Source organism: Drosophila ficusphila, unplaced genomic scaffold, assembly GCF_018152265.1.
Source record: "Drosophila ficusphila isolate 14025-0441.05 unplaced genomic scaffold, ASM1815226v1 contig_106, whole genome shotgun sequence".
Taxonomy (NCBI): domain Eukaryota; kingdom Metazoa; phylum Arthropoda; class Insecta; order Diptera; family Drosophilidae; genus Drosophila; species Drosophila ficusphila.
In genome coordinates, this window is record NW_025063993.1 from 9,804,886 (window position 1) to 9,827,786 (window position 22,901).

The following is a 22,901-nucleotide window of genomic DNA, read 5'->3' on the forward strand; positions in this document are numbered from 1 at the left end:
AATCAAACTGATAATTTTCTCTCGTTACTTTAACAGTCAGGATGGCCGAGTGGTCTAAGGCGCTGCGTTCAGGTCGCAGTCTACTCTGTAGGCGTGGGTTCGAATCCCACTTCTGACAAGATTTTTTTCTCCCTCATTTCCACAAAATAATTAGATAATAATTTCTGGAATTTAAGGAATTTCAAATATAGGAAAACGAACTGGCATTCATTCTTTAGAGTTTAAATCCCTCAAAAATATGTTTGTTTACTATTAAGTAAATATATTTGTTTTGTTTATAATTGTTAGCTTTTACTGTGTTTTGCCGATGGGCGGGGTGCAAAGGCCTGCCAAATCGCACACAAGTAATTTCTCACGCCACGCTGACAATTGGTCTCCAATAAAAAGTGTAAACCACTATCTTGCTGGTGTGTTGTGCTTTATTCACATGATATTGGGCAATCGAAGGCGGCATTAGAGTGCATTAGGAGTGCCGCAAAATGGCTTATCACGGCCCGAACATGACTGCGCAGCAAAGTCATTCATCAAACTTTTGGCCGTGAGGAAAAGGTACAACGCACAGGTTTATGGCCAGAGGAATCCCCTCCCAAACCAGATAAACACTCGAAACTGCGCCGATAAGTTACCCGTTTAGACCTTGTACGACAAATGGTTCTGGTTCCCGTTCCCAATTTGCTTACGTAGTTGGTTTTCGCGATATATATATATAAATATATATAAGAAAAGTAACCGCAGAACTGACCCAGCCAAATGGCATTGAGCTCCTGCCCTGGAAATGCAGAAACCAAAACCCAATCGAACTATGTCAGCTTCGTCGAATTGCTTTGTTTACAAACAAATAAGGCGAAGAGAAATGCAAACTTCACTTTACTCCGCTTACTAAATGGTGTCAGTTTTATATTGCCCTCAGCCAATTCGCATTCCCCGCACCTTTTCCCAGTGCTGTCATATATGTTTGTATTATTTTTCCGCAACTTAATGGTTTTTTGATGCATTCTAAATGAATAAAAATTGCGTGCGCAATTGTTGCTCGACTTGAGCACTGCTGCTGACCCATTTCGAAGATTATAAATGAGTATAACTTATCAAGCGAGACTTGCCTTGGAACTAAACTGGGTTTAGCTGTCTGTTTCGATCTGGCGACTTGAGTGCACTATATTCTGTTTACTTTAACTGTATCGGGGCAAGGGAAAAGCAACAAGTTCAATGGCAAAAATAATTTCTCGCCGCTTGTCAAAACATTTTTCGATTTGATTTTGAATTTTCCTGTTCGATTTGGTTTGGTTATTCGCCTGCGATAAACAAATAATTAGCGGAAAAATGCGCAAATGCAAATTACGTTCGTCCGCAAACTCGGACAGATGTCTATGGCCATATCTATCTGTACTATATGCGTATGAAGATGTCGGCGTCGAGTCAAAGGAAAGGCATAAACAATGCCCGTCGTCTATTCTTCGACTGCGAATGTATCTTTCCGAGCAGTGTCAAAATCTAATTTGAATTTTTTCCACTGCGAGGATTGCGCGGCGGAGGAAAACTGTCGTCGAGTGCCGGCCAAACTCATTAAAATATCCATTTCCCCTACGAACGAAAGCTATGAGCAGTCATAATAAATAATACAGAATACTAAAAGACAACAAAAGACGAACGCCGCCTAATGAGAAGGGTTTGTTCTTTTTTTTTTTTTCTCGGTTCCGTTCCCAAGGCATGGCCACGCCCCCTTGAACCGGATTATTATTAGCCAGCTCGTTTTTGGCTCGAATCGAGGAATGCTGCGGGTCTTGACCTCTTTTCCAGTTACGCTTTTGGGAAATCCGCAAAGATATAGATATTCCGAAAGGCCTTGTTTTCTTTTGTTCGTCGGCAGCGATTGTCTGCCCAACCCCGAAACCCGGAGATAAGATATATCTGTATGAAAACGACTTTGTAAACAGTTTGTCGGCATTTGGACAAAGTGCAGCGCAAAGCAGCAGATCGAATCAATTTCATTTGCAATTATTCCGTCATAAAATTGCACAGTTCTTGTTACTTAACTAACAATTAGTTTTGTAATGCCGGCAAATTAACGTCCACAACTATTGCCCGTGAATAAAAACAGGTAATTGGTGGATTTACAAGCCACACCGATACATTTGTCGCAAGAAAGTTGGTTAATTTGCATAAAAACTTTGACGGTTATGGTAGTTTTCTATAAACAACTTTTTATAGCAGAATGTCGAGCAAACAAACGAGCGAACGAAGCGCTAAACGCGCATTTGGTATGCTCATCCCATGTGTCAGGATGGCCGAGTGGTCTAAGGCGCTGCGTTCAGGTCGCAGTCTACTCTGTAGGCGTGGGTTCGAATCCCACTTCTGACAAGAATTTTTTGCTTCTCCCAACTACAAATAATTTGTTTTAATTAATTGACTTTTAATTTAATTTATTGTAGAACTCCCTTTCAAAGATTTTCAAATTACTTCCGCTTTAGCGATGAAAAGTTCTACTGCAAAATTTCTTTGCAGAAATTTTGACTTGTTTTAAATAATAATTCCTATGCAGATAATTATTTTTGTAATTTATATAATTAAAGAAAACGCCTAAAATAATTAAAATTCCCTCAGACCTTTTTCCAGTTCTCGCTACTTTCATAGTCAGGATGGCCGAGTGGTCTAAGGCGCTGCGTTCAGGTCGCAGTCTACTCTGTAGGCGTGGGTTCGAATCCCACTTCTGACAATAATTTTTTTTCCTCTATTATTTTTATTTATACAATCAAATTGTTTATTATTTCTGCTTATTTTGATCAGTTTTTACTTGCCTCCGGCCAAGAACAACAATCTCACTGTGTGAATCTAAATAAATATGCGCTTGTGTCGGTGCTCGGTTTAAGGCGTAAACAATAACATGTGCGAAAGGCCAAAACTTCAATCAAGTGAAATGGAAATTGAAAATGAAAATGTATAATGGAAAAACATGTGGGAATACGCAAACCGAATCGTTTGGCCAAGAGAGAAAGAACGCAGGCGGCAGGTCATGCGGATGGAACATATGTATGCTTCCCGGAATTGGCAAAATTCCGCACTTGCGGCTCCATTGGGGCTCGCTGTTTTCAGACTATGTGGGTGTCGTCTGTTTAGCTTTTGGGGAAAACTAATTCGATTTTAATAAACGTTTCGCCTGAATAAATGGCAGCTATTCCTTCGATTAGGAGGTGATAACTCATGGCGCCTTCGCCGTCTGTGTTTAACGTTTAAATTACTTGTTGTTTTACTCTTTCGTGGGTAATTTATTCGGCTGCCCTTTTCACTGATTGACTTGACTTTTATGTGGATTTTTATAGGCGTTGCATTGACGGGTGTATGGGCAGAAAAGCCGAAAAAATCCCCAAAAATGTATACAGATTCGGAGTTTATGACTCTGCAGAAATACGCCTTTATGTTCACTCAGTCGCTCAAAAAAAACCCAAAATTAAGTGCACAGCAACAAATTTTTGTTGAAGGGAAAAACTATAGCGTGTGAACCGCTCCGCCCTTTTCAAATATAAAATTTTAAACGTATTCTGTTGTGATACTGAATCTATGATTAGATCTAATACTTGGAGAATCAAAAGCATGAAGGTCATAAGGCGGATTTTCAAAATGAGTAATGTCTTATTCAATTTGCCCGCAGAACAAATAATTCCATTTTAAGAACATTTTCGGCAGCCTACAGACTTCTATCAAAAATGCGAAGGCGTTTAATAAATGTTTTAGGAAATTTCGGTTCACGAAACATGACCATGAGAAAATATGTAGCCTTGTCGAGCTATTTATGAAAATTACAACGGTAAAGATTCTCAATCAAACTCACTTATTATAATCACAAAAATTAATTAGTTTGTTATATTAGAGGTGCAACTTACAGAGTCGTCGAATTTTGGGAGGTTTAACTGTGTTATCTTGACGTTTTCCGAAAACAACGGAAGCTGCAGCTTCTGGATTTGCGATAATCGGTGGATGAGAATTGTTGTGTTTGTTTCTCTCAAAATTCCTGCAAGTCAATCAACCCGTCATTTTATGCTGTTGATGTTTCATTTTTAGCTTTTTCGCTTCTTCGGCTTTTTCCTTTTGTTGCGGTTGTTGTTGTTGTTATTATTGCTGTTATTTATAGACGCACACATGGAAGCGCAGCCAAAATAAAAGCGCACGCATTTAACACAAACAAACACACATGTCACACACCGAATTTCGTAATTGCACGTTGCCGTTTGGTTTATAAAAATCTTCCTTACATTACTAAACACATTTTATATAGCGGGACTTCGTTTTAATATTATAATCCGCAAAAAACAAAAACCAACGAGCACACTCCACGGACTTTGTTTTTGCCACCTTAATACTTTTAAATCGCGCGATGTTTACTGCGACGCCGTCGCCAGCTGAATGCAGGCAGAGACAAAATAAGTGAGCTTAAAAAAGCGCGAAGATCGTGAGAGAAGCAGAGTGTGAGAAAGCTCAGAGAGTAACAGAAAGAGAGAACCAGCTTTTTTCATGCGTGGGCGATCTCTCTCTCTTTCTCTCTCTCTGCACGTGCAATGCAAAACAAAAACAAAAGAGGTAAACACAAAATAGCACATGTGTGTGTGCATCCGTTAAAAACCGGCAGATTTTGAAAACAGAAAATGTTGCTTTGTGACTGCAAATTAAATAAAATAATTTAAAATACATTAAAAGGTTATTTAAGAACGTGGTAAAAATGCTTATAAAATGTTATACCATTAATTTTTAAATAACTCATTAGGAAAATTTTTAAGCAGTAATGTTTCTCTTAAATATTTAAGAACCACCAATTGCATCTTTAATTAAGTGTTTAGGCAAGCGGTAGAAACCGGCTTTTTTGTGCAACTTGTTTCAGGTGCTTTCTTTGCACTCCACTCCCCCGCTTACCCCTCCCTCTTCTGCATATATGCAAATATATCTCCACCAAAACGTATACGCCCCCACAATTATTTGTTTTATTGCGGTCGTAAAAAAACTAAGCACAACATGCGAAAATCACAAAGAAATACGTATTTGTTTGAGCCACCAAAAGCCGAGACAATGAAACCTGTTAATTAACTTTGTACAAATTTGGCAGAAAACTGTCGCGACGAAATAGCCAGGGCAAAAAGAAGAGTGAGCCACAATTGATTAATGCTCCATAGAGTCTTCAGTTTTGAGAGACCCCTCCTTCATTCTATATTTTGGGTGTTTTCTGTTCAATTTGACTTTGAACTTGAAAAGGAGCATTGACTTCGAATAAAGTTGGATCAATCGAACACTAATTGAAGTATGGGGAGTTTTTGGTTTGGGATTCGGATGTTAATTAATGAAAAGTTTATTTGTTTGCAAAGTTGAATGGGAAAGGGGGATATTTTATTATAAATGATTTTAGTAAGCTATTTGTATTGGATCAGCAGTTTTAAAATTTGAACAAATGATAATCTTTCGGTGGTTGAGTAATTATTTTTTAAAAGTCAAGCTCAAACGCGATCAGATAAATGTGTTTTTAAAGTCCAAGTTCCCATTTAAATATGAATGCAATTATATGAAAGACTTCAATAAATCAAAGCCACCATAAGCGTATCTCGTTTGGCTGTCCACTGCTGTGTAATAGCCATTTATCACTTGATACCACTAAATAAATTCAACAGTTTTCCCCGCCCACAAACCTTATAGAATCAAGACAGATTAAATCGCTGAGAACTAGACAATGTCTTCATTAGATGATTTGCACCGAAGAATACGTGTGGCACAAAGACGGCCCCAAGGTAATCGGGGTGTTAACTTAATCCAAACTCCATTTGCATCGGCTTAAAGTTGGAAACTCACTCAATGCCTCATTTTAACCTTTGTGCGGCTGTGCTAACAACTCCGCTGACATATCATGGGGTTTTGGCCGGGAGGGGATTTTCCACTGCTGACCCACATCGCTCCCCAGAATTCAGAATTGTTATGGTAATTTACAACCTCCAGTTAAATATGTGAGCTGCACCCAGCTGCTGCAGCCCGCTGGGCTCCGCTTATTTATATTTGTATTGTGATCGAGTTGACAGTAGCACAAATTTTGATTGATGACGCTTGATTGACATTCGGGCAATTTGCTAATTCTATTTCGAGTCGCCGCAAGAAATTGTGTCGCCTTTTGTGGGTCACACTGGTTTTCGAACAATTTTCTTGCACTCGACGACGACCATCATTAATCATAATGAGTCGAGTGCATTTGAGGTAGTCCTACGAGTCTCTGCTGCTAACAAGCAAATTAATGGGAACTATGTATGCTGGGTGGCTGCGTTCGGTGCTCAAACTTTAATTAACTCGGGCTGTCAGGTCGAGTCGGCCGATTAACATACGCTCAGGCCTATCAAGTGTCTGCCATCAGTCTGTAACAAGAAAGGAAGCTAGCTTCGGCAAGCCGAAGCTTATATACCCTTGCAGTCATCAAATATGTCGAACAAAACGCATAAAGGCTAGACAACATCGAAGCTAAGACGATTTTTCTATTCATTTCCCATTTTTTTGACTATAGAGATATGGGAGCTATACGATATAGTTGTCCGATTTTGATCAAATTTAACTCGTAATTCAAGAGTCGTAAGAACACTCTATATTCCAAAAATCATACTTTTCTGATGAAAAACAACGATGTTATCAATTTATTTCCATTAATTCTATATATAATTTTCGATCTCTCCTATGGCAGCTATATGATAGAGTTATCCGATTTTGATCAAATTTAATCCGAAATTCAATAACAGTTAGAAAACGCCATCTTGAAGAATTCAAGTCGATCTGATGAAAAACAACAGAGTGAGAATTTTTTATTTCATTCTCTTGTATTGGAGCTATCCGATATAGTCGGCCGATCCGGCTCGTTCCGACTTATATACTGCGTGCAACAACTACACAACTTTTGGGAAAGTTTCAGCTCGATAGCTTTAAAACTGAGAGACTAGTTTGCGCGGAAACGGACAGACGGACAGACGGACAGACGGACAGACGGACAGACGGACAGACGTACATACATATTTCGATTCTGCTCGTGATGCTGATCAAGAATATATATACTTTATGGGGTCTGAGGTGTCTCCTTCACTGCGTTGCAAACTTCTGACTGAAATTATAATACCCTTTTGCTCTGCAAGGGTATAAAAATGGAAAATATCCAGTACGGCCGCTCAAAGTCAAAGTGGAGCGGCTGCAACTAATTGAAATGCATTGAAAGTGCGTGCGACCAGTAACTGCTGCTGTAAAAAAAGGAGAAAAAAAAACTAAAGTAAAATAAAATATATAAAAATATATAACCAGCCACTGCAGCTGCGTGTGAAATGTCAAGCGGTCCGAACTTCGGGCTAGTTGACATTTTGCCAGCTTGGCCAACCGAAAAACTACAACTTAATTACTCCCGTTTTGATCGCCAGCTCCCCCTCAAAAACGTTTTTCCGAATGGTTATCGCCACTCTGATGACTGCCATTGTTGGCCAACAACAAATCGAAACATATAGAAAAAGTGACACTTGCCAATCTGCAAGGGGTGATGTATGACGTTGACCCGATTTCGGCTGCTTTTTATTATCATTTCCATCGGCTGCATGTTGATTTCGTGTTTTGTCTGTCCGCACACACCTTTCCGTGACGCGTCGAGCGGCAATTTGTCTTTGCCTCCAGGGCGCCGATTATAATAATTCACCGGGAGTGCATTCGAGTCGAGTGTGGGCAGCAAGTTCAAAGTGTTAAGTGTGGTTTTCAAACACATGTTATACACGGCGTATGAATAATGTCGCCGCAGCACAATGCCGGCGATCAAATTGGTCTTTTGACACTAAATTACCAACTGTCAGGATGGCCGAGTGGTCTAAGGCGCTGCGTTCAGGTCGCAGTCTACTCTGTAGGCGTGGGTTCGAATCCCACTTCTGACAAGAATTTTTTGCTTTTTATATTTATTTACTTTAATAGAAACATTTGACCAAAATTACTTAATTTATTTAATTTTCGCATACTTAAGAACAGTCTCGCCCTAGATGAAACTGCCAATTGGCACTCGCTGGTTTCATAGTCAGGATGGCCGAGTGGTCTAAGGCGCTGCGTTCAGGTCGCAGTCTACTCTGTAGGCGTGGGTTCGAATCCCACTTCTGACAAGATTTTTTTTCTGTTTTAATTATTTAAATTAAAGGACCAGTCTCAATAAAGTTTTTTCTGCTTCTAAGGACAGTTTTTATATTTATCTTAGATTTTATCGAGTATCAACTGTAACCACATTTTGTCCAGAACCAAAATGAAATTTGGTCAAACGGTTTTCAACAGTCAGGATGGCCGAGTGGTCTAAGGCGCTGCGTTCAGGTCGCAGTCTACTCTGTAGGCGTGGGTTCGAATCCCACTTCTGACAAAGATTTTGTTGTTGTTTCCCTTTGGCCATGAAAATAATCTTGTTTTCATCTATATTTTTTTAAACTCATAACAATGACCCCTTATTGTTTGAAGAATCAATTACCAGCGAATATTCCCCTCAGGGGCGCCATAAAAATTACAAGTAAATCAATTTGTAACCGCCTAATTGTCAATATTCCAATCACATAATCGGCTGCCAGTTAACGATTGCCCCCGGCTGTCGGCCAGTCAGATATGTGTTTGTGGGGAGACCACACAGGCGGTGGAGCCTGGCCCCAAGAGAATTATCGCCGTCTGGCATCGCCGGCACACACTTCTAGTTCTCGGGCTTCACTCATTCAGCTCAATCAGACAGAAATTAAACTGCTGACTGAGCGCGGCTTCGAATGCGGCCCACTCAGTTCGTGTTTTTACAATTGTTCTTGGAAAAACAGATCAAGCCCATCTGTAATTATGCTACTGTCGGTCGTAAAACGCAATCAACTGGCCACGACAATTGACAATTTGGCTAGCGAAAATAAAAAAAGCGCTGTAAAACCGGCCGTTAAAATTTTATTTGCTTTAGCACTTGGGAAATTGAGGCTGGCCTGGCCATAACAGGCGAATGGGTCAATTGACATGTGACAGCAAGAAGCTGCTGCAAGCAGCAATTTCCACAGACAATGCAAATTGACGTCTGGAAAATATGAGTGATGTGACAAGCAGATGCTTATCTGCCTCCCGACGCCTCTGTTTTTTCAGAGGGGTTTTCCTCCTTCGCCCGATGAGCGGCCATTGAAATTTATGACTTCGTCGAACCGCCAATTGATTGGCTTTTAAATGCCCAAATGAAGGCTGCCAGTCGCAAATTGTAAAGCCGTTAATAATGCACAAAAATCGTTTGAACGCACGCCCAAAGCCAACACCTGGAGCTATATATGCTATCTTTATTTATGGAAAGCTTTTAGCACTTTTATTAATTATAGGATGGAAATCTCGGCGGCACAGCATTGCTGCAAATTTATTGCACTCAAAGTTGATAAGCGCAATGGCTATCTAAATGCTAATTTCACGAGACACATGCAAAGCTGCCGAGTCATGTACAAACAAATTTCAAATTGGAATTAAATATTCGGATTGTGTTTATGGGTTTTGTGAAACACAATTAATAACCTAAATTTATGCATTAATTTAATTGCATCATGTGGGGTCTGCCCCCCAATATCGATTGATATCGATATTTTAGAGTTGTAAGTTTTCAACATACAGATTCGCAAGTGTACACCACTATAGGAGTAGGATGAGTTGCATTATTCATACTCAGTTAAAAACGCACGCAGGCGACAATCAAAGTGATTTTAAGTTAATGAAACAAACTAAAATTTATTTTAAAAATCTAACAAACGAGTGCCTACTGTTCGGTGTCAAAAGCTTGAACGAACTTTTCCGGCGAAGATCTCACGCATGGGCAGAAAGCTCGCAAAAGAACGGCACCCTGAGCAAGAAAGCGCTTGGCGAGACGCTCTCGCCAAACCGAGCTTCACGCAGGGCCTTCGAGCTTTCCGCAGTCGGCGGTCACGAGTGACGTAGCTCAGTATAGAATGCAGAACGTTATCGCAGTCGGAACCCCAGAGCCGCTCGGTAATAAGTAGATAGGGGAGCCTTTTAATCGGATCCAACTAAACCAAGCATTCCAATCGATCCACTCGTTTTAATCGGCGGCACTTATTTCAAAGACCCGCAACCGAAAGCTTCTGGCAAGCGTTCTTTTTGAAAAGCACGCATAATCATAATATTAACAGAAGGGTTATTCAACCCACAACTGCCGCGCAGCGCGTAAGAGACACGCGAGAGCAACAGGTGACAGGTGAGTTCGTTATTTACCTCTTTACCTTTGATAAGCGCAGGTAGCAAGGGGAGTATTTATTTAATTTCATGGTATTTTGTAAATAAAAGACCACGCGGGACCGAAATGTAAGCTCCAAATAGCTTTTTCATGGCTGTGCATCTAATTGGAGCTTTTCTACTTGCATCAAAGATGGCTTTTATGGGAGAGCGAAAGCTCTTAGGGTCTTTAGTTTTTCTTTTATTCTTAAGCTAAGTACAGAGGCAAATAAATGCGATAAATACTTTAAGAGTAATTGTGTCAGTTACATAAAATAATCTAGTGAGTTTTAAAGAAGTTTTTTAAATGAGTCAAGATCTGAAAGCCTAGAAATATTTTTACTGTGTTACAACTCCTTATTTAAAGTAACGTTTATGTCAAATTTTGGGAATAAGTAAAAATAGTATTTTGACTTTTGTCCTTTTGTAGCATGAGCACTTTACGGATTTGTCAGGCCGTTTCACTTAATCCCAGTGCTCTCGAGACGGAAACTGTCGTGCCATCGTCCTCGAGGATCTGTTTAATGGGTTGCCGGGATGTGAAGCCCAATGAGCTGCGTCGTTTTCCAGTCCACGATGCTGAACGGTGAGTGTTACCTTAAAATCCCCCAGTTTGTTTCCAAAAAATCCGCAATAAACCTGTTTTTTTTCGCGGAGGAAGCCTATTAAGAGCTTTCCGATCGAATCGATCCGAGGCTTGGTGCGCAAATCAGAAGCGCTCATTCTTTATTTCCAGTACCACCCATACATGCAAGAATCAGAAGCTTTGGCCTCCGCTCAGTGCTTCCTCTTACTCTTCTGATACCGATACGATACTCCCAGTCAAAGGGCGTTGAACCCTCTTTCTTCGCTCCGCATAGAAGTGCATCATTTTCATAGGAAAATTTCAATGCCATGGCGGCAGAAGCCGAACCGCAGTGCAGAAATCACAAATGCAATAATGCCGATGTGGGCGGGGCAGTGGGTGGGCGGGGTAGGTCCCAGAATCCCATTCCCATTTATTTATAGCTCTCACGCTCTCCTGTAAATGCAGACACAAATGCGCGTGGGGCTCTGCTCTGCTCTGCTGGCCGTGAAGTTCTTTTATTTTTCTTTTCCCCATCTTCACCTCTAGTTCTGCAGTTGGTGCGCAAAAAAATAAAGTTTCGTCTGCCAAAGTTACTTGGCATTGGCCATGGAGTTTAGAGTGGACCAAACGTTAACCTACTGCCTCGAAAAACAAATTCATTCGTATGATTAATCGTATTTATTTGTTCGTACTTCAGTGATTTCTTTGGGAAACCCCACAACTTTTTTGATTATATTTTTATCAGGCAAAGCTTTTTTACGTTGATATAAAATTAGGCGTACTTTGAAACCGAAAAGTTAAAGTCACTTTCATTAATCAACAAAGCTTTGTGATTTTTAGAGAAAAAATCAAACTTAAAGTATAAACTTAACTTTCCCTAAGTTTTGTTTGTATACTTTGCTATCTAATTATTTTGCGAACTCATTTGTTTTTTAATGACCTTTACTGGTTGTTAAAAGCTTTCGATAAGACATTTTTAGAGGAATCATGACTATTTATTTGTTGTTAATTTCACAAACTAGTGTAATCGTCTGCAAGATTTCATATTGTTTTTTAGATTGTGTATTTATTATAAAATTTATTCGTATTTAAACTCGAAACTTCGATTTGACGTAGACCCCTTTTCAAATTTCCAAAATATGGGTTTGCTGAAAATTGATATATATATATATACTTAGAACCATCATAAACTTTGATATTTATTTCGGCTCAAATTTGAAATTCCTGAAATGCATTATAAAACAATAAGCGCCTTCTTATCTGAGTAATAATCCCATAATTTGTTGGTGGGTAGTTCCCGACCTGCACAATAATGGCGGCGATAAAGACAGCTGCGGTTCAGGTCCACCCATAATGTTGTGCTATTGCTGTTTGGCCTAGCCATAAACATAATGCAAAAGCAAAATAAGCGGCATTTCTGCCTTTTCCACATCTTCCACAAAAGGCATCAACAACAAAATGGGTGGAAGGGGGAAGTTGTGCAGAAGCTGCAGCAACAAAACAAAAACAATAACAATTCCCGGCTGAACTTCCGCCGAACGAGAACGAGAGATGGACAGAGAGAGAGAGGAAAGCGCAATACTCCCTCTTGCTCCCACTTGGCAAAGAAGCATAAAACGAGCTTTTATTGCAACCAAACTTTTTCAAGAACTTTTCCCAAAGAGAGCGGAGAGCGAAAGTCGGATCTAATTTGAAAGCGTCGCAAGAACAAGAACGAAACTCCAATGCAGTTTCAATTTTTTTGTTCAGTTTATTCATTAAACAAAGAGCCGACCGATCGCAACTGACTCGTCGCCTCTTTTTGCCCAATAATTGGTATGTTTTTGTGATAAGTTGTCAAGTGTTGGTTTTAATGAGTGAAAAGCTCCTTTTAAGAAGAGCACCATTTCAAGCTTTCGGTGGTTAGTAATAGTAGTCATCATTTGTTGTATTATTACTTCGTTGCAGCTGCAATCATTGGCTGCGTCACTTCGGCGTCAGCGATAAATTGGTGGATCAACTCGGCGGCCTGCAAAAGCTGCGCATCTGCTTCAGACATTTTAGCCAACGCCAGGAGATGGCCAAAACCCGCATCAAGATGACGCCGCTGCGCAAGTCCTCGAAGGGTATTGTATTACCCAGTAATGGAGGGACCGTCACAACTGGCGGCGCCGGAGGGGGAGGAACAGGGAGCGGTGCTGTCAAGTCGGCGGTGGCCAACAGCACCATTGAACTTGTAGAGGTGAGTGGTGGCACGTCGAAACAAAGGTTTAGCTTTTACAGGGGTTGGTGGTTTAAAATTCATAATCCTTTCTGGTTCAGAACTCAGAAACAAAGGATTTCTGACTTGCCACAGTAAAGATGAATATTAATAGTTTAATTACTCAATAATTTGGAAAGGTTAAGATTACTATATCAGAAGTACTCGCTTTTTCATTGAAAAAAGTAATAGAATAATTAATAACAACTTATTGTCGTTAGTTTTTGTTAATTTTAATAAAAGAAAACTTTCTTAGTTTAGATATTTTTTTAAACATACCTTTAGATCTTTTATGTCCAAGATAGGTACATACCTTTCATAATAAACCTTTTTGGTTTTGCAGAGTCCCACCAGAGATCTAGCGAAGAACCATCAGTCCAAGAAGCCCACTCCCAGCATTATAACCATGCCCCAGCGTTCCCACTCCATTAGCTCCTCGGCCTCCAGCGATGTGCAGTCCATAAACTCAGACTACGAAGCTACACTTCCACTAGAGGACAGCCAGAATGGACTCAACCGTTTGGAGAACGCCCAGAACAAAAAGAGGAAGCTCTACGTGATCACCGAGAAATCAGATGATACTAATGGCCACACTCCGGAGATCAATGGACAAGCCAAGAAGCGCAAGATGTTCGTGGTTGTGGAGCAGGATAAAGAAGCTGCTGGCAAGAAACTGATGATTATGACCGACAAGCCACAGGCCGATCTCACCCAGCATTTGGAGAAACTGCTGCCCGAGCTCCTGAATCGCATACAGGACAAGGAACAGAAGCAGGTCAAACCGACTCCAGTGGTGGTCAAGTCCAAGCCAGTGGTCAACAATGCCAGACCCCAAATAACATTGCCGCCCAAGAAGAATCCCACGAACTTTGCCAAGATCACGCCCACTCCAAGTCCAGTGCCTTCACCAATTCAGATGCCTCTACCAATTCAAAATGCCAAGATCTTGAAGACCGAGAACTTGGAGGAGAAAATGAATTCAGAGGACATCGAGACGAACATAAATCTGTCGCCCGACTTCCGCTTCCTGATGAAGATCCTTCCCAAATTGGAACAGCTGCCGGAGCCGCACAAGCAGAACGTCAAGCGTTCAATTCAAATCTTCGTGGAGAAGAGCTACAGTATCTACGGCAATAAGGATTAGTTACCAGTATTTGAACACCGATTTAATTTGCATTTCATGTGAAAAAGTTACCATTATTTTCGAGAGAATCATACATATATAAAAGGCATTTCATTACGTTGTCTAAGACTGAAGCAGACCAATTTAATTTGTAAGCCAACACAGAGCTGAAGCAGCTCCCCAATTAGACGTATAAGCCATTACAATATTCGATATTACCCCGCTGGAGAAGGGTAAATTCTGGAAAAGTTAAGCCATAATAAGGATTACCAAGATTGAAGTTCTTTCTGTATTGAATAAATGAGAGCTTGATTTAAGCCCGAGAATTAAATGATCGAAGTCTTATTTTTGGGAGCAAATCAAATGGATTATTACCACCACAATAAAAATAACACTTAATTTCTTTTCGTATCTTTTTGGTTTTTTTTTTTTGTTTTTGCATTGTAATTCCAAAGAACTTTATTTAGTTGAAAGCATTTTTACGGTTTCGTCTTCCATATTCTTTCTTTTCATGTTACGTTATAATAATATTCAGTAAGTCTAATACGGGTTTATTTAGTGTGGTTTAGTTTAGTTAATACAATGGTTAGTGTGTCGTTAAGAATTCCATGTAAATTATGCAAAGTTCTGTGTTCCACTTTCTTTTAGTGCTGCCGAAAGTGTTGCATTTGTTAATTTACAATTCTTGCAGCCCGTTGTGGGCTTAGTTTCGCTTTAGTTAGTATCTGGTTAATGTGGTTAATACATTACATATATACAGTTAAACAGTTAATGTTTAATTTAGCTTGCGGGTCGAGGAAACCAAATTTCGTGTAAAGTATTAGGGAACTTTGTTGCGTGCTTTTACTGGATGAGGATTTCTACATGAGTGGAGAGATTCCATATCGAGTGCTACAATTATAATAATCGCATAATATACTTTTTACAACATTTAGCAAATTTCCCGTACACATATACTCGTATATCATATATTTCTGGTTAAGCATCTGCCATCGATTTTCAGTGGTTATAGTGGTGTATATCGTGTTTGTTAACTACTTCTTGGTGTGTCCTACAATTAGCGTTTGACTTTCTTGTCGGTTAGCGTATTTAGTGTTTTTACATGCTGTTTATAAGAAAAAATAGTTGCCTTTCGGGGTTCCCTACGAAACAGTTATGTCATTTTCATCAATGAGAAGCAATCACAAAGTTTTCTCTAAATTTATGTACGACGATTACTATATTTATCATTTTCCTTAGTATTTACACAATTTTCTCGGAGTGCACAAAGCAGCCAGGTGTAAGCAACTACAACTACATTTTTGTGAAGACGAAGATGCATCATCCTTCTTTTTGCATTTACACATCGAGTTGGTTATTCACGGTTAGTGGGTTCGGGTTAAAAAAACTGTGTCACAATTTCTACAAACAGCCTTTTGTTAAACTTGTTAAACGTACATTTATATTGTTATCTTTATGTTATGCAAATTAGAGAGATTATCTCGTACATATAAGAGTTCTGTTTATTTTTACATTTTATAACCTGAGCGCAATCATTTTTATGGTTTATGCTACCAATCTTGACCAATTATAGTCTTAAGAGATTCCTTTTCGACTCTCGCCACCAATTTAATAGGTAATCCCATATATATTTGGATAATATTCAAAGGGTTAAATATACGTGGCATCCGTAGGTTTTCCACTCCAATGGAATGCTTTCTGTTTACCTGTACTCTCTTACGAATGTGAAGAGTTGTGTAGTGTGTGTGGTTTTTATCTTAAATATTGTCCATACATATACATACACATATCGTATATAGTAGGTGCTAGTTGTTGGGGTTTCACTGTGTTACATAGCTATAAATTCTAATTAGCAAATGCATTGGGTTGGGTTGGATCCACTTTAAGTAATGCGACAAATGAAACAAGATGGATTCGTTTTCTTCTTTTTTTGTTTTGTTCTTATTTTTTTTATACAAACAGTTTACACAAGTTTTTTGTTTTATTCTCAGTTAACGTAAATTAATGCGTAATACGTATCTAATATATATAGTTAAGAATGATCCGTAAATCGGTTTACAATCAAATACTAATGCAGTTTACAGTTACAGTTGATCTTAACTAATGAACTCATTTCGAACGGGCGGTCGAGTCGGCGAAAGTCGCTCTCCCCCAAATCATACATCCTATATATATATCTGTTAGGTATATATGCATATCGAGTGTGAATTACTTTACGTTTTAGTTCGGACCTGCTCCAATCGAGGGTTGTGCTATGTCGTGTGTCGTATAATGTACATGTCCTTCACTTATCGAACTCGTATTACCTCATAGCTAACCGACTTACTGAGCTAGAGAGAGATGTGGGCTAATTATTGGTGGGGCGTGGAGATAATGTTATGTACACGGTGCCTAAGCTGAACGAAAACTAACTATCCATTATATATATATATATATATATATATATATAATATACCTCTATGGGGAGTATGTGCTTAGAGATGAAGATGATGCGGATGCAGATGTCAATTTAACTTGAATTCGAGCGTATGTCTCTGGGTCGGTCTCTGGTCAAATGAGGGATAAACAATCTGTAATCGGTAATCTCTAATCTGTACTCTATATATATACGGTTAAGAAACACTTTAGTTATAAACAAAAGTTGAAAAGAAATTCTACTTTTTTGCACACTGATTTCCTTTGCTTTTCTTTTCTTTCATTTCGTTTTGTTTTTGCTATGAGATCTCCGTGAAAGTTTTGAATTCATATTTGTTTTTGTTTTGTTTTCGTTTGTTTTACGCTAATCCATACATGCATATATATATCGGTTAATATATATAATGCTATAATTAAATACTACATACATAAGAAAGCAGCACAGTTAAGAGAATCGAAGAGAGGAAAAGTTAGTTTAGCTTCAGTTTCAGTTTCTGTTTCAATTTCTTCGAGAGCGTCTTCTACTTTATCGTCGTTATTTTTTTCGATTAAATATTTATGCTTTTTTGTTTTAGCTCTAAACATTGAAGACAAAAGACATTCAAAATACACATATACGATATACGTTTTTAATTTTGTTAAGTGCTTAGGCTACATCGAAAATTTTGACTCTTCCAAATAAATCAAGTGTGAATTTCGTATTGCATATCCTCAATTAATCAATCGTAGTCGTCAAATGAGAAAACTCAGTCTTAAACATATATAATGTTCTGGGCAGCCGGGGCCGTAGCAATTGATCCTCTATAACCGATCCTGTCCTGCACCTTAGCTATAGCCTATAGCAATGAGCATTGAGAGAGACAGAGGTGTTGGTAGTCGAAAATTAAACTATATTACATGGTAATCAACTAAAAGCAAAGTATACATATCAACTAAAATTGAAGTGATCCGGGCGGCGCCATTGGACTCCAAGGGGGAACGGGGATTCCCCTTTCCGACCAGTTGGGGTCACTCCGCCCGAACCATTCACTGGGGGGCAGTGCGTCGTCCACTTGTTGGTTTTTCCTTTGTTGTTTTGTTTATTTTTTAGTTTACATTTATGAAAAATATGTTTAAAAAGCTTAACAAACTATTATCAAAGCGAAAATTGTCATAACTAAATTAAGTTAATTAAGTTGAAATTGTTTAATTTATATATATATTTATATTGTAATTTTTGTTCAGTCGACAGTTGAAACTTTGAACTAATTTCATCAAATATATTTCTCTTTGTCTAATATTGAGTTAGGGTTGACCGATTTTTTGTGGTCAGATACATATAGAGTGTATATCTAGAAACCAGTTTCAAAATTGAAGCTTCAAACGTTTGTGTAAATGAAAATAGTTGCATAATTTTAAATAAGTTTCTTTTTTTTAGCATTTAGTACACATTTATCTGTAGCTACATATATTTTGTTTTTTTTTTTCATCGTAAGCTAACAGAAGATGAATTTATTCTTTTTGCGGATGAAACGGTTTATCGCTTGAGGTAAATTTTGGCAAACAAATTTTGGATTTGTGTGCATTTTGTTACTATTTTATTTTAAATATATATATCGATATATTTAAGAGTTACGCATACTTGTATATAATGAATACGATGTCTGTGTGTGTTGCTAATTAATTTACATATACATAGATTTCTTAGGAGCTTAACATAAAACGATTTTGTGTTGTTTTTCCAATTTGAATTCGAATTTTCGATCAATTTTTATAATCCTTGTCAAGCACAACAAAAAGTCTGCTTTGTTGCCAAATAACTAATATTATTATTATTAACTACGCTTTGCTTGTAGTGCGTAGAATCTCCTGCTGCTCTCTCTCTCTCTCTTTATAATTTTTGTAATATTCTTTTTGTTTTCACATTAAACTTGCTGGTTTTGTGTCGCTGCTGCTGCTTTAACTACAGTTTTGTTGTTTAGACTAGTTTCAGTTGAGTTACGTTACATATTTGTTTGTCTATAGTATTATTAAATATTTGTTTGTTTTCTTCTAGTTAATTTCGGTGGTGGAATGCTTTAACTTTCAAACAGACAAACGCCCACTTAAAAGCCGTTTGGCGCTTAAAAATTATTCAATCGTTGTTCCTGGCTGAGTTATCTCTGGGTTGGGTTGGGTGTTTCGAGGACTTTTTGGACTGGGGATCGACTCCTCTTCTCCTCCTTCTCGGCGGCGAGGGTCTATCGTTTGGCTGAGTTGCTTTTGTTTCGATTTTAGGCAGCAATCGCCTCATTTTGCCGTCATTCCCACTGATGAGGCGAGGGCGGCAGCTCCGAAGGATGTGCCACGGTCGAACTAAATTCCAGGCGGGGAAAATGATAAAATAAACGAGTTTTAATTTCGATTTCGAGTAGTTGGGTTTTTAGATAAATATCTTAATCAGTTAGTTCATGCCATGTACAACGTAAAATATATGGAAAACATTTAAAGCTTTAGTTTAAGACAAAATACAATCAAAATACAGAAATAGCTCCCATTAAAAACAATCGTATAACAAAACATGAAATGAAAATTTACAAGAAGAACTACAAAAAGAGTTTCGGGTTGGTCAGGGGCTCAAAATACAAAGTAAAATTTTCGGTTTGTTAATCATAATAATCAAAAGTCATTTTGTAGGAGTTGTTCAAGCGTTTAAATCTACTTCAGTTCTTTCTCTGTCACTGCTGCTCAGCTGCACTGCAAACTGTACAAATATTATTTTGCATGAATTTCTGTGCAGTTTTTTAATTGTATGTAAATTAATCCAAGCTGTTATTTTTTGAGTTTTTGGTTCTCTATCTGCACTGATTGGGAGTTGTTTTTTTTTAAAGGGTAATGCAGGACAATGACTGAGCTAAATGATTGGCTGATAGTTGCATGAGCTATTTACAAGTTGAAATAAAATGTATTTGAGCATTAAGTCAAATAAGTAATGTATTTTCAATTTGATCAATACTTAGTTCAATATTTTATTTTAGATATGTCTTTTATTATAAACAAAAGATATGAACATCCTATGTATTTGGTACGCTTTAAAATTATTTTCTTTTGGTATATTTGAATTTATTTTCAATAGATCCTTTTTATGATAAGTGTGCATTACAATTTCAATGGAAATGGAGGGGAGGTGATCTGTGGGTGCATATGGTCTTAATTTACTTGATGGAATCTGTATGCTGTACACGAATACGAATATATATTTTAGTTATATAGATATATGAATGAGTCGAATGCGAACACAAAACATAAACACAAAAATTGATTATGGAGCTGGTTATATGCATTATGTTCTATATTGTTTGCTTTGGTTCGATTTAATGGCTTTATAAAATAGTTGAAAATGTCTCTGGGGTTTTATCTTTTTCCTTTTGTGCTTTTTGCCATATATTTAATTGCCTTGCCAATTTTGTTCTCAATTTTTTGTGCGACATTTGTTAACAATTTTATAATACTCTGGTTAGACTGCCGTATTTTTGTTGGTTTAGAAAACATTTATGTACACAAAAATAGTTACGCAAAAATACCCATTTAAAAGAGATGAAATAAAAATTATAAATCGAAATGAAAAGTTAATCATAAGGAAAAAGTTAAAACTAAAGAAGTTATATCGTCTTTTTTTCTGTTTTGGATTTATACACATTTGCAGAGGGTAGAAAAATAGATAAAAATATATGAACAAAAAGATATGATAAACCAAATAAATAAATATTTAGTAAGGTTTTCGCTTTATCAACAGACCTAAGAAGGAGTAGAGAGACAGTTGCCGCCCAAGGCCTCATTTTCATTTTCATTTTCTGTATATCTGTATTATTGTATCTTTATCTTTGCTGTGCTGTCATTTCATTTTCATTGTCATTTTCATATTGATTTTCATTTTCATTTTCACTGTATCTGTATCACTTTGATTCTTCAAACTTTCGGCAGATTATGGATAGTAGGTTGTGACTTCTGCGTTTCTATTTCGATTCGTTCTAGCGAGAGGAGATCGCGCGCGTAGTATCTCGATCTGGATATTGATCTCGACCTCGATCTGGATCGGTTCGTGAGGGCAGCGCGGCAGTAGGCGGCGGCGGATTGGAGCAGCGGCAGGAGCAGCAGTGCAAGTTGTTGTGGTAGTAGTGGTAGTGGTAGTAGTAGTAGATTTTTCTCATTCTCATTGGCTTAACAACGCAAATATAACGATTCGATTTAATAGAAATTTCAAGATTAATATCCATGTTGAACAACAAAAATAAAAGAACAAACGAAAAGATCATTTAAAAATAAGGTTACAAATTATAATCGTAGTTCGGTATAGAGAGAGAGTTATGTTATATAGAGATAGTTCGAGTTGGGGGACAGGTACGACAAATTATTGGGATAGTTCTTCAGAGAGAGCATTACAGGGAAGCCAATTTAAACGAAAAGTAATAAAATCAATGGTAAATAAAAGGAAAATAAATAGAAATTTAGTTTTACAATTTTGACTAAAGGTGGTAAGTTTGTATTAAAAGTCATGGGTAAAAAAAGGACAGGACTGCGTGCAGAGGTGGGAAAATTTTGAAGGTTTTTCTTTTAGGTGGGGAAAGTTATTGGAGGCATTGACAAGGATTTTGCTCACTCACCTGGCGAAACTCTTGAAGGCGGCACTCTGGGGATTAATGCAGAGCGGCACTCGACCCGTTTGCAGCTGCTCGGCAATGAACTTGTGCATCTCCTCTGCAAGTTTTCATAATGATTAGATGTTTTTGGTTAAAAAATCTCCAATTGATTGCACTCACCCTTGACCTGCTGCACGGAGGTGAGCTTGCGCTCCCACAGATCGTCGAAGGGCTGGCCGGCGGAGGGCTCGAAGTCAGCCGTGTACTGGCGCATTCCGGCCGAGGTAGTGAAGCAGCATTTGCACATGCACGAGTGGTACCGCAGACGACCCTCGTCCAGGTACGGATGCGCCAGGGCATCTGTCACCGAAATTCGCTTGTCCTGGAGATGGAAATTCGGAATGGTTATAGTTATATAAGTCAATAGGTTTGGAAATTGGTTTACTTCATTTCAGAAATTTTTTGGATTGTATTTTAGTCAAATATTCTTTCAAAAATTGCCATCAGAAATAACTCTTTATTAGAGAAATTTTTCTATGTTTTTGAGTTTGAATTTGAAGTACTTGTTTTTAATGCTCCAATAAATGTAAAAATTAAAGAAAGTTCCCATTACTTTTTTTACTATTATTTGATGGGAATGACATTGGATATTATTTTTTTTAAAATAAAAGAAACCTTCAGAAAAGTATAATATATTTATGGTAACAAGAAAATAAATGGTTTTTCATCTGAGGTTCCCCATTTCTTCATTTCAGAAATTTTGTGTATTGTATTTTAGTCAAATATACTCTTTCAAAAATTGCCATCAGTAATAACTCTTTTTAGAGAAATTTGTCTTTGTTTTTAAAGTACTTATTTTTAATGCTTCAATAAATATAAAAATTGATGCAAATTAAATTGAATATTATTTTTGAAAAATAAGAGTAACTCACAAAATTATATAATACCTTAAATGACATGGAAATAAATGGTTTTTCATCTGAGGTTTCACAGTTTTATATGACATCCAATAATATTATAAAAATTTCTAAAAATTCAGTAAATCCTGGCTATTGCTTACCGGATCGAAGACGAGCATCTGGCAGAGCAGGTGCACCGCCTCGTGCGTGGCGTGCGAGCTGAGCGTGTAGAGCACCGAGAAGGAGGGCGGCTTGGGCGCCCGCCGGAGCATGTGGGTGCGGGCGCCCTCGCAGGCGTGCCGCATGTCCTCCATGGTGGGCGTGCCGAGGAGCTCGGTGATCAGCTCCAGCTGCTGCACGGGATTCTGCGCCTGGAAGAGGATGCGACGGCCGAGGAGCTCGCCAAAGATGCAGCCCACCGACCAGACGTCCACCGCCGACGAGTAGTGGCGGGCGCCCATGAGGATCTCCGGAGCGCGGTAGTACTGGGTGACCACCTCCTGGGTCATGTGCTTGGCCTGGTCGGGCTCCTCGACGCGGGCCAGTCCAAAGTCGCAGATCTTGAGGACGCAGTTCGAGTTGACCAGCAGGTTGCCCGGCTTGATGTCGCGATGCAGGATGCGGGCCGAGTGCAGATACTTGAGGCCGCGCAGGATCTGGTAGAGGAACACCTTGATGTGGTCGGCGGACAGGTGCTGCGGCGACACGATTATCTTGTGCAGATCCGATTGCAGCAGCTCCGTTATCACATAGCTATTGGTCGAATCGGATAAGGGTTAAGGTGGAAACCAATTTGATAGCGTCGTGCGAGCGA

General features: G+C 38.6%; 2 protein-coding genes and 6 non-coding genes across 11 annotated transcripts in view; 7 read left to right on the forward strand and 1 right to left on the reverse strand.

The window, feature by feature from the left end:
- The first annotated feature begins 35 nt into the window (after nucleotides 1-35).
- Nucleotides 36-118, forward strand: Trnal-cag. Its single transcript has one exon. It is a non-coding gene; the product is annotated as a tRNA-Leu (tRNA).
- A 2,157-nt stretch (nucleotides 119-2,275) lies between these two features.
- On the forward strand, nucleotides 2,276-2,358 carry Trnal-cag. The gene has a single exon. It is a non-coding gene; the product is annotated as a tRNA-Leu (tRNA).
- A 272-nt stretch (nucleotides 2,359-2,630) lies between these two features.
- Trnal-cag lies at nucleotides 2,631-2,713 on the forward strand. The gene has a single exon. It is a non-coding gene; the product is annotated as a tRNA-Leu (tRNA).
- A 5,117-nt stretch (nucleotides 2,714-7,830) lies between these two features.
- Trnal-cag lies at nucleotides 7,831-7,913 on the forward strand. Its single transcript has one exon. It is a non-coding gene; the product is annotated as a tRNA-Leu (tRNA).
- A 136-nt stretch (nucleotides 7,914-8,049) lies between these two features.
- On the forward strand, nucleotides 8,050-8,132 carry Trnal-cag. The gene has a single exon. It is a non-coding gene; the product is annotated as a tRNA-Leu (tRNA).
- Nucleotides 8,133-8,297: 165 nt separating this feature from the next.
- On the forward strand, nucleotides 8,298-8,380 carry Trnal-cag. The gene has a single exon. It is a non-coding gene; the product is annotated as a tRNA-Leu (tRNA).
- Nucleotides 8,381-9,920: 1,540 nt separating this feature from the next.
- On the forward strand, nucleotides 9,921-14,506 carry LOC108096232. Of its 3 annotated transcripts, none has more exons than XM_017197625.2 (4): nucleotides 9,921-10,228; nucleotides 10,676-10,831; nucleotides 12,761-13,034; nucleotides 13,396-14,506. In XM_017197625.2, exons 2-4 carry the CDS (start codon nucleotides 10,677-10,679, stop codon nucleotides 14,194-14,196), a joined length of 1,230 nt encoding a protein of 409 aa, XP_017053114.1. In that variant the 5' UTR covers nucleotides 9,921-10,228; nucleotide 10,676; the 3' UTR covers nucleotides 14,197-14,506. The 3 variants fall into 3 exon arrangements, with proteins under 3 accessions (XP_017053114.1, XP_017053115.1, XP_017053116.1); XM_017197626.2 differs by lacking the exon at nucleotides 9,921-10,228 and adding an exon at nucleotides 10,470-10,528; XM_017197627.2 differs by lacking the exons at nucleotides 9,921-10,228; nucleotides 10,676-10,831 and adding an exon at nucleotides 12,530-12,628.
- Nucleotides 14,507-16,088: 1,582 nt separating this feature from the next.
- LOC108096230 (serine/threonine-protein kinase NLK) overlaps nucleotides 16,089-22,901 on the reverse strand; it is a 72,660-nt gene continuing 65,847 nt past the window's right edge. Inside the window, exons 5-9 of one of the 2 annotated variants that reach the window (XR_001771697.2) lie at nucleotides 22,249-22,840; nucleotides 21,369-21,570; nucleotides 21,213-21,306; nucleotides 20,347-20,768; nucleotides 16,089-18,924 (exon numbers count right to left, since the gene is read on the reverse strand). Coding sequence is in view for 1 of the 2 variants with exons in the window: in XM_017197624.2 (XP_017053113.1) it covers nucleotides 18,870-18,924; nucleotides 21,213-21,306; nucleotides 21,369-21,570; nucleotides 22,249-22,840 (943 nt within the window). In the remaining variant the exon portion in view is untranslated. The remainder of the gene's footprint in view (nucleotides 18,925-20,346; nucleotides 20,769-21,212; nucleotides 21,307-21,368; nucleotides 21,571-22,248; nucleotides 22,841-22,901) is intronic. The other variant, XM_017197624.2, reaches the window with a different exon arrangement.

Excerpts from the sequence above, each read along its gene's own strand:
- LOC108096232 (XM_017197625.2), top strand. The coding sequence starts at position 10,677 with ATGAGCACTTTACGGATTTGTCAGGCCGTTTCACTTAATCCCAGTGCT. Across the intron at positions 10,832-12,760 it reads CCAGTCCACGATGCTGAACG|CTGCAATCATTGGCTGCGTC; the intron begins GTGAGTGTTACC and ends ACTTCGTTGCAG. Across the intron at positions 13,035-13,395 it reads GCACCATTGAACTTGTAGAG|AGTCCCACCAGAGATCTAGC; the intron begins GTGAGTGGTGGC and ends TTGGTTTTGCAG.